The 10891-nt window shown below is 32.3% G+C and overlaps 1 protein-coding gene across 1 annotated transcript; it reads right to left on the reverse strand.

Moving 5' to 3' along the window:
* Positions 1 to 741: 741 nt before the first annotated feature.
* On the reverse strand, positions 742 to 5446 carry LOC100815508 (proline--tRNA ligase, chloroplastic/mitochondrial). The gene is made up of 11 exons (XM_003533936.5): positions 5046 to 5446; positions 4908 to 4964; positions 4127 to 4237; positions 3866 to 3952; positions 3673 to 3786; positions 3383 to 3589; positions 3149 to 3286; positions 2352 to 2513; positions 2019 to 2218; positions 1350 to 1433; positions 742 to 1212 (listed from the first exon to the last, which is right to left on the reverse strand). The coding sequence occupies exons 1-11, from the start codon at positions 5382 to 5384 to the stop codon at positions 1071 to 1073; spliced, it is 1641 nt and encodes a 546-aa protein (XP_003533984.1). The 5' UTR covers positions 5385 to 5446; the 3' UTR covers positions 742 to 1070.
* Between the last annotated feature and the right edge of the window lie 5445 nt (positions 5447 to 10891).

Raw genomic sequence — 10891 nt, forward strand, 5'->3', positions numbered from 1 at the left:
CTCTCTATTTTTTAGTCTGTGTTCCAAACAGATTCCTATTTTAGTAATATATCTTCCCTGTTTTCCAGCATGGCATAAAATGAGGTCTGTAGCTATCATGAAATATGCTTGCAGCATAATTTGAATATATATAACAGAATTGGAAATGGTTATAACAGAATGATCTTGTTTAACTAACTAAAGTGGAGGGTCTGCAATCACTTAGTGCCTGCTGTTATTGATATTAACTTCTGTGCTGTGGTATGGGTTCTCTGCTGAATTGTCATCAACACCATTCTCTGCTGAATTGCTATCAACATTGCTATCATTAGTATTACTTACTGAAATGATTTTAAATGACCTTTGGTACTATTTCTAAGATGCAATTGCACTTTCTAATTGGTATCTTTGCAAATTTCAATATCATGTGACCTATGATATTAAACATGAGATTATGAGATGTATTTCCCAAGTAATTATGTGGTGATTGGACCCGATAATCACATTAAGAGAAAAATATCTGCATCTAACAAGTACCTATGCATGTGCGACAAGGGTGAGGATGATACAAAAGTGAAAAGTCTGAGTTGCCTATATCCATTTGCAACATTTTAGTGGATTTCCTTTAACAAAGCTACTAAAAATGAGATATTATTAAAAACAAAAGGTCAAGGTATTTATATCACTAAAGCGAAAATTTTAAAGCAAGAACATAAGCGGAAGATGCTCTTTCACGGAGGCAGAAAGTTACTAGCGAATAAGTTAAGCCATGAAAGTCACTAGTGAATAAGATAAAACATAAAGAAGCATTCATAGATTACAAAGATTTCATCAAACTACAGTAATATAAATCCTTCAACTTTTACCCCTAAGAGAATCATCTCAATTGTTTTTCTAAACAATGATAACAAACTAAGAAAGTATGAATTGAAGTCCTGAATCAATATATTATGTGTTATTTTGTACTAACCTACCTAAGTTACAACAAGAAATTGACTTTTCAAAAAGCAAGTAAAAATTTAAACAAAGTACAAATACCCACTTGCAGATAATATTATTTGGGAGTTTAAAGAATAAGCAAGCTTGCAGAGTTAGTATGATTTGGAAAAAATAGCCACTTCTTCAGCAGGATTGCCGGTCATCAAGCATGTTTTAACCCCTTGTGGCTGTTCGAAAGGAAAACACCTAATAGTTGCTCCAGTCTCCTCCTTTACTTTTAACTCATCTTCATCACTGTTAAATTGTGTAAAGCTTGATATTAGAGTTGTGAATAAATCATGTTCCTTGTCTAAACATGTGTTGGAAGGTACATTTTCAACATCAAAACATATTGGTGAAAATTGGGGGGGGGGGGGTGAAGGGTGACCAACCTTGCAGACCAAGGGCCCCTTGCCCATTTGCCTTGTGATATTGCAGCTTTAAGATCATCATATGTGTTCACATCTACAATATTACTGCAAGAGAAAAACCGTGCATGTCAATTTGCCTGTTTGTCAATGAAGCCAAGAACATATGTGCAATTGAATGAGCATAACAAAAAATGAGAAAAATAAAAAAATGAAGCTTAATAACTTAGGGAAAAGCAAGAAGCCATTGAGTTTGATTACATCAACAATTAACCTATTAGGCCATCATTAGTCTATAATTTATGATTTTATGGAAGCCATTTGTTGATGAAATTCTAGTAAAGGGACTTGGTTTGGTCGACAATAATACAAGGTGCAAATATCTTATTTAGAGGTAAGATCTGAACTTTGGCTAGAACCATACTCAGACTCAAACCACATATTTGTAACTGAAGTCAAATCAATGCACAATTCTATCAGTGGAAATTATCCTAGCAAAGTACAACATTGTTTTGACAAAACCAAAGATTATGCATTTATGCTACCATTAACATTCTTCAATTCAGGAAAGATGATTAATGTGACTAGTATCAATAAATAAAAGTGGCTATTTTGAAGAATTCAATTCAAAGCATGTGAAGACAAGATTATGTTTAGGAGTCACAGGCTAAAAGTAGCATTAAAGGAATGGACCTGTCTCGAAAAGCAATTGCCCTTTCCAAAAGAGATGACTGTATCTCATCCAACTTGTCTTTAACATAAGCCTCCAAATTTGAAGGCTCCATAGAGATTCCAAACACTTTCCCTTGCTTCCCAGGGATATCTCTCCTGGATATCACCACACTTCCACTAGCCACATCACGAGGACCAATTTCAATTCTAAGAGGAACTCCCTGAAATATGAAGAAGTAAATGATATAAATATAATCAGATACTCAAAACAGGATAAGATCCTGCAGCATGAGACAAAGCAATGCGCATTATTTGGTCCCAGAAATTGAATTTCCGTTCAAGTTTACACCAAACCTTCATTTCCCAGAAATTGAATTTCCATCCAGGGGTTCTTTGATCTGAGTCGTCAAGTTTAACTTTAATCCCAGATCTTTGAAGAACATCTTTTACAGATGATGCGGCATTTAGAACTGCCTCCTTTTCACCATCCTTCTTCCAAATGGGTACAATTACCACCTAATCAGGAAACATAACATGATTTTGTCAAAAAGGAAAAACTTATAATTTATTTAAATTACAATATAAAAGTACAGGCATGGAACAGTATCCTGTATCTGCATGTAGGAGTTTGGACTTTGGAGTAGAAGAGAGTACATTTGAAGTAAGCATTCACTTTATTTGAGAATGTTTTAAAATGAGAAGAATCAAACAAAAAACCTTTTAAGCTCCCTAACTATTATTGTAAACATTTTGTAATTCTTTCAATATAGAAATGAAAAAGTTCCCCTCCCCCTCCAAACTTCTCCATCAGAACTTACTCTTAATGAAATTCAGTAAGCAGAGCAAGAAAATTAGCAATGAGATATTAGCATATGAATCAAATCACATGTAAGTATAAATAAATAAGTACTAAAAACATGACACTTCAACAAACTGTCCAAAAGAGGCAGCTCAGTATATCACTATAATGAAGCAGGTTTTGTATCAAGTGTAGCAGGATGTTCTGTAAGCCAGTTTACAGCAAAAGTAGGAAACTACATTATTGACCATCTTTGCCTGACCAAGGTGCAAAGTATTCCAACTTTCAACAGCTAAATATAACTAATGGGTCTACACCGCAAGGTTTAGACACCAATAGCATCCAAATGTACCTGTATCGGTGCAAGCTTTGGGGGAAGCATTAGGCCTGCATCATCTCCATGTGTCATGATGATGCCACCAACAAAACGTGTACTAATTGCCCATGATGTCTGCCAAACATATTCCCTTAACCCATTTTCGTCTGTGAACTGCACAAGCACACATTTTGAGCAACTGCATCCTCATCAAAAGGATTATATTAATATTTAAAAATATATATATATAAAAAAAACAGTACATCAGACCTGTGTTCCAAAGGCACGGGCAAAGTTTTGCCCAAGGTTATGACTGGTTCCTGCTTGTAATGCTTTCTTGTCACCCATCATAGCCTCAATTGTATAGGTCTTACAAGCACCAGCAAATGTTTCCACTTTAGATTTTCGACCTGTAACAACAGGTATTGCAGCTTGCTCATAAGCAAATCTGGTATAGATGTCAATCATCTGTATAGCCTGCAGTTGAACAGAATATTGTCACTAAGATTATGCAACTACACTAGTAAAGATTTTGTCATCTTGACAGAAAAGATGTGCACCTCTTTTTCGGCCTCCTCTGGAGTTGCATGAGCAGTATGTCCTTCTTGCCAAAGAAATTCAAGAGTTCTCACAAATGGTTTGGTGCGCATCTCCCATCTTGTCACGTTTGCCCACTGAAAGCAAGTTGGCAAAATTGTCCCGTCATTCAACAATGCAAGTTCTTGCTCAGAAATAAACTCACAACAGCATTACCTGATTAATCATGAGAGGAAGATCACGGTAGCTATGGATCCATTGAGTAAACATATGATTCACAATGGTTTCACTAGTTGGCCGGACCTGCCACAGCCTCAACAAGTGCAAAAATCAAAGACAAAACCTTAGGTCACAGCTTTTCAATCAATATTACAGATGATTAATCACTTCAACTCATCCCATATATTACAACAAATATCAAAATACATGCACATGAAGGCAATTGTAACAAACAACTAAAGAGCATAGCATACATACCACGAGCTTCTCTTCAAGTTCCTTTCCACCTCCAATTGTCACTAGTGCTAACTCAGGACTAAAACCCTCAACATGACTTGCTTCTTTCTCTATAAATGAGTATGGGATAAACTGCAGAACAGATTAAAAAAAGGCATCAAACATATGATAGAACAATAATTTCATGTTGTGGACATAATCTTATATACCCCATCATTATCAAGATTTGACTTTGCACAACCATCACTTTTTGACACTAAATATAACATCGGCATGCAATGGTAATAAACATTCCAACTCCAACCCCTTCGCAATCATTCTCTCAACTATTAATGCTACCATAGAAATACTTGCATAAATTTTAGACAAATATATCACTAAGGAATCATTTAAAAGAGCTTCAACAGAGTTTATTTGAACTCGCGAAAGGGGCATAGGACACATTGGGGTAAACAACTTAATTTAGGCAGTCTTTGGATAAATTATTCAGTAAGCACTTATAGATGAAGAAAATATGAAAGTAAAACAACCAACCTTATATAAGTTTAAATCAACTTATATAGCCCAACTATGATAGAAACTCTCTCATTTTAGGTTCTCCAAAAGCTGGTTTTAAATTATGCACAAGTTAATTTTAACTCACGGAAAGAGCTTAATTTTACCTTCTTATTTTCTTCTTATAAATATTTATTGAAAACTTTTGGCAAAATTGTCCCGTCCTTAATTAAACTGTTTAACTGTAACCAAACACACCCTAATCACGGTAAATAATAATTAATTGACTATGGTAGTTAACTTTTACCTGCGGAAAATACATGTTACTATGTCCAGTCTCCTTGAACTTCACATTCAAATACTCCTGCACACACAGAAACAAATAAAATAAAAATGACATAAATTGAAAAGAAAAGGGACACGTGGCGAGAAATTGAGAAGGAACCTGAATGGCTTCCCAAATGGCGTAACCGTAGGGACGAATGACCATGGTGCCGCGAACCGGACCGTAATCGGCCAACTCGGCATTGGCTATGATATCGAGGTACCACGCGTTGAAGTCCTGTGACCTTGGCGTGATGACTCGTTCGGTGACTCGGTTCTTCGAGTTCTCGACTCGGTCCTGGGTCTCCGCCGCCGCGCTCTGGGCGGAGAACGAGGCGGAGAGTGGCCGTGGATGGGGGTGGTGGCGCCGCCGCAGAAACGCCGTGGACCGGCGAGAGATGACGGCGGAAGAGGGCGGGGAGAAGAGGTGGGTGAACGAGGTTAGCCTGAGAGACAACATTTGTGGCTTTGGAGCAGACTGAGAAAGAGAAGATACTTCCTCAAGATGAGGTTTTGTTTTGATGATGTTTTCTTTACAACCTTATTATTATTATTTTTAAATAATAATAATACGTGTGTATCTGTGTTTGAGTTTAATAATTAAAAAATAATAAATAATATTTTCAATAAAAATTACGATTAACATGTATTGATAATTTTTTTTAAGAGACTGATAATGTTAAATATTATAATTTTTAATACAAATTATACTTTTAATTTTCTATACATTATCTTAAGACTCTCTTTTAGCCTTTTTCCAGATTTGTAAGACTTGTATATAATAATTCAAACAAATTCATAATAAATAAATGCTAAAATGTGTATGTTGTGATCCAAAATTTATAACTTAGAATGAGCATTTCTTGTGAGGGTTTTGTCTCAAACAAGTATGTTTATAAGATACTTTAGTATCAGTATCTTGTTCTTTGGTAATCACAACAATTAGATCTTTGACCCTTACTTGGAGATTTTAAGTATTCAACAAGTTTCACTCATTTGGATTAGTTATTACTCGATTTAAAATTTAATCTCATTCACTTAAAACACATCATATTATATTTTGTGAAGTGATAAAAATAAGATATAAGTATATGAAAAATAAAGTGAAATAGATTATCACTTTGGAGACAAATATATACTACTTTAAGTAGTAATGGTAGGATTCATAAATATATATATATATATATATATATATATATATATATATATATATATATATGGTAATTAAAGTGATTATTTAACTATAAAATATTTAATTATGGTGATCAATTATGATTAGAACATTCAAATTTATAACATAGTTATGACCTAAATATATTTTTCATACATATAATATCTTTATTTTTTTTAGTTTATTAGTTAAAAAATATTTTTTTATTTTACTATATGATGTTTTTAGACTTTTATTTTCACTATTTGTCATTAGTTTAAGTTCGTTAAGGGATGATGTAATGTTAGTATCACATCATCACTTAACTAATCGATAATGTGAAACTTTATTAGCTTATCACATCATCACTTAACTAATCAAGACTAACAATAAGTAATAAAAACAAAAATTTGAAAATATCATGTGGTAAATAATTGCTTAAATATGTTTAAGGTCTTTGATAAAATAACAAAAAAATTTATTAAGGATCTAAAATAAAATTTGATCATTTATCATATACCTTAAATATATTTAAGTCTACAATAATTTTTTTTAAAGTACTAAATTGAAAAAGAAACATATAACATATATGAAAAATATATTTGAGCATATAATTATATACTTTTTTTTCAAATTTAAAGTAGACTTAAAATTAAATTTAAATTAAAAAAATCTCGTGAGATTTACTTTAGGGAAATGCACATTTCTATTCGATATACAAACATAATTATATTCTAATTCAAATTATATATATATATTCAAATTATATATGTTATAATTTTACTTCTCTCCAGCTATAAATTTTAGAATATTTTTTTTAATAAAAGACATTTAGGGTATTTCATTCATAATGAAAGAAGAAATATAATGAGGTACTTGATAAAAAGAAAGAAAAAAAAAACATGACTACGAGCATATAAACTTGACACTCTAAGGGCTGAACGATATGATTAGTTTGTCATCTTATGAAATTCACCACCGATTTTAAGTAACTTTAAAGAAGAGTTCTACACTTATTTATTAAGACTTGAAAGTCTGAACTTCCGCTGGAAGTGTATTGCGTCCACAACTCCTTTTGCATCCATCTCTATGTCCACATTGTTAATGTTGTGATCTTTTAACCACGACAATGCATGCAATAAGCTCCACACCCCCACTTCAATTGGTTCTAGTGCTCCAATGTTGCAACTTGTTTAGCTATTACAAATTGCCCTCGTTCGTCTCTTATGCAAAGACCCATAGCAAACAGATTTTGATCCTTAAACAGTGCAGCGTATGTGTTGCAATTCAAGTGCCATGAATCATGTTGGTTCTGATTTGTAATTTAACATTCTTAATTGTCAACCTTTTTGTAACTCACATCTAGGCTGCCAGTTAAGGGTGTTACACTATATTTTAGTATTTTTATGTTATGCTAAACACTTTAGTCACTTTGTTAAATTTATAATCTAAAATGCACTTGGATCTTAATTTAGGTCTCTCTTTTACCACATTTAGCTATAGACATATTTTATAACCTTATTTCACTCCATTTATGAAGATTAGGCCTAAAGTTATAAACATTAGAATTTGTGTGTCTGTTTGTCACGAATAAGAACATTTCCTATAAAACAAATTTGATGGATTGTGAATTTGTGATGGGAAAAATAAAAAAGTAAGTCATCTATATAATTGAGTTGAGAGAGAGAATGATTTCTCAAATACACGCTAAATATAGGGTTGACCAGAAGAATCAAGAATCTGAATTCAATTGTAACATATTCAAAGATGCATACGAATTAAATCAGATATTGAGATCCATATCGTTGAGTTGAGGTGGATGGTTTTCTAGAGTTGACCAAAAGAATCAAACTTAATTAAATTGTGACATATTCAAACGGGTATAAAAACAAAATATACTAAGGTATATTACCATTATCAAGCAACATAAGAAAGGGTTCACAAAAAGAAAAATGACACCATATGTGATATATTACTCCATAGAGATTAAATCAAATATAATGATATATTTGGATAATTCAAGACGGATAAAGTTCTCATATTTTTCTAGGTATGATATATTTTAATAATTCAAGACTGATGATGTTCTTCTCATATCAATGATATGTTTGGATTGATAAAAACTTAAAAAAGAATATAATAAACTTAATTATCAATTTGATTCAAATTACTTTAAATTGTTCAATTTCATCCCCAAATTATTCAATTTCATCCCCAAATTTTTAAAAAGTTCAATCCATCTTAAATAAATCAATATAGTGCTTTTCATCAAATTGGAGGTGATGGTGTTAAGGTGAAAATTCTGGCAGCTTTATTTATAATCAGAGACAGCTAAAAATCTTCACTATGTTTTTTTTTCTTTTTTTTTCCTTTTCTTCTTTCTCTTCTTCCCCTCTCTTCTTCCTCAATCCTTTCTCTTTCTCTTCTATCCTGTTCCCTACGACAGCATTAAACTCAGTAGCGTACAAGCGCTCCACGATTCTGTCTCTCTGACGCTTTAACTCGTCGTCATGGTTGACGAGGGCATCACGATGGCGGCGTCCATGAATGCCCAAATGTCGATATTCGTGCTCTTCAGTATGGATAAGAAATCCTCCGCAACTGAAAAATGAAATTCAACCGAACGAATGCCAGGGTGATAGTGGAGGGCATGGTGGCTCGATGGGGCTCACTGATGGTGGTGGGGAGGGCGCACGGTAGCGCGACGACGTCGGAGTCACGTCGGGGTTGCAGGACGGCGCCAGAGTCACGTCGGGATTGCGCGACGGCATGGATCGGAGCCTTGGTGATGGTCGCGCAGAAGAGAGAAACAAGCGCGAGGACTGGGGAAGGAGAGAGGGGAGGAAGAGAAAGGGAAAAAAATGAGAAAAATATAATTACAGTTTTTAGCTGTCATTATTTGCAAATGAAAATGCTAGAATTTGCCAATTTGGAAAAAATATCAAATTAATTTATTTTTAAGAAATTGAGAATTAATTTGTAATTTTTAAAAATTTAAGATTAAATTAAATAATTTAAAATAGTTTGAGAATTAAATTAATAATTAAACTAATAATGTAATAAGATGAAATCAAGTTTTAATTAAAAATCTAATCAATTAAATAATAACTTCATTTCATTTTATTCTAATTCTTTTCATTTCACTCATTAATGATAAAATAATAACTTCATTTTGTTTTTCTTCTTTCTGATTCATTTCATTCCATTTAGTTCACAATTAGATATTCAAACATAACCTAAAAGTTAAGTTATGTTCACTAGAAAAATATCAGAAATAAGTGGCGTACGAAGAAGGGTATAAAATACACTTTAAATTACATTCAAGTGTATTTTAAATTAATGTTCTTTTGAACTCCAGCTGGACCAATTTTACAATAGTCACTTCCGAAAATACAGCGTTTCTGAGATTTGATAAACCACCAACCAGCAACTAGGCCTTGCAAAAAAATCCAAATATATAAAATCAATTTATATTTAATCTAATCAAATTCCTTTAAATTCATTTAAATGATCCCTTTTATATTCAAATCCAATTTTTTGGATTATAAATCCAATCAATTAATTGGATATAGATTGAATATTTGTATGAATTTTTAAATTCAATATAATTTTTCGTATGATGACAGCTGGATTTTTTTAATCAACTTTGGTAAGGGTTATTTTTTGGTCAATGTTATCTTGAGTTATTTTGGTCGGCGTCAATTCAAAATGTTTTTAAGCCATTATCGGTAGAGATTGTTTTTTCCGATTAATGTCAGTAAGAGTTTTTTCGGCCGACGTTGATTGAGACTATTTTTTTTATCAATGTCGTCCAAAGTTTTTTGACCGACATCAATCAAGGCTATTTTTTGGTCAACGTCAGTTAGAAATTTTTTTTGTTGATGTCTGTCAAGATTATTTTTTGGTCGACGTCGGATAGGTTTTTTTACCAACATCAGTTAGGGTTTTTTTGGTCGATGTTAGATGAGGCTATTTTTTTGTCGATGTTAGCTAGAATTTTTTTGGGTGACATCAATCAAAAAACATCATCGACCAACACTAACAAAAAAACCTAACCAACATTGACCAAAAAATAATCTCAAATTTGATATTGTGCTTTAGCCTTTAGACTTCATAATGTTTGTTGTTTTGAGAGTTTATATTATATTTTATTTTAGTAACTTGAGTATGTTTATGATAGAACTTGTCAAGTTTAAGTGTATGATTAATTTTTAGTAATCCTTCAATTACCACATTTGGTATTTGAAGTAATTTTTATTAAGCTCAAGTGGACACAGTACTAAGTTTTCACTTTTTATCGTTTAATTACTAAAATTTGTATAAAAAAATTCTTATAACATTTAAGTAGATATATATTGAATATGACCAAATTCATATCCACTTAAATGGATTCAATCTTGAATCCAAATTGTTTTTTAAAAAATATAGATATAAACTTAAGATCCAATCCATTTAAGTAGATATGGATTGAATTCTTAAAAATCCAATCCATCCCACTCTTACCAGCAATCAAGTGATATTAAAAACTTGCACCTACCTTAAATATTAACCAAGATTTAAATTTTATAGTTTTGAAAGCCACCAAATAACCAAAATCTTGGTCTCGCTCTTAGTGTCTGTTTGGATGGAGTATTTTAAAATTCAGGGAAATTAAAATGCATCAATTAAAAGTCTTGTATTTTTAAAATTCTTTGTTTGGATAAACCAATTATAAAAGCACTGAAACAAAATTAGCATATTTTCGTTACTCACATTCCACATCTCAACTTCTCCCAACCACAACGTATCACAAGCTCCCAATATAGCAAGTAACAAAC

Source organism: Glycine max, chromosome 9 (genome assembly GCF_000004515.6).
Source record: "Glycine max cultivar Williams 82 chromosome 9, Glycine_max_v4.0, whole genome shotgun sequence".
In the NCBI taxonomy this organism is placed as follows: domain Eukaryota; kingdom Viridiplantae; phylum Streptophyta; class Magnoliopsida; order Fabales; family Fabaceae; genus Glycine; species Glycine max.

What these genes read in the sequence shown, in the direction of transcription:
- LOC100815508 (XM_003533936.5), bottom strand. Translation starts at nt 5,384, where the DNA reads ATGTTGTCTCTCAGGCTAACCTCGTTCACCCACCTCTTCTCCCCGCCC. An exon ending in CCATTTGGGAAGCCATTCAG is followed by an intron (nt 4,965 to 5,045) that starts GTTCCTTCTCAA and finishes CTGTGTGTGCAG; the next exon opens with GAGTATTTGAATGTGAAGTT. An exon ending in GTAACATGTATTTTCCGCAG is followed by an intron (nt 4,238 to 4,907) that starts GTAAAAGTTAAC and finishes TCTGTTCTGCAG; the next exon opens with TTTATCCCATACTCATTTAT.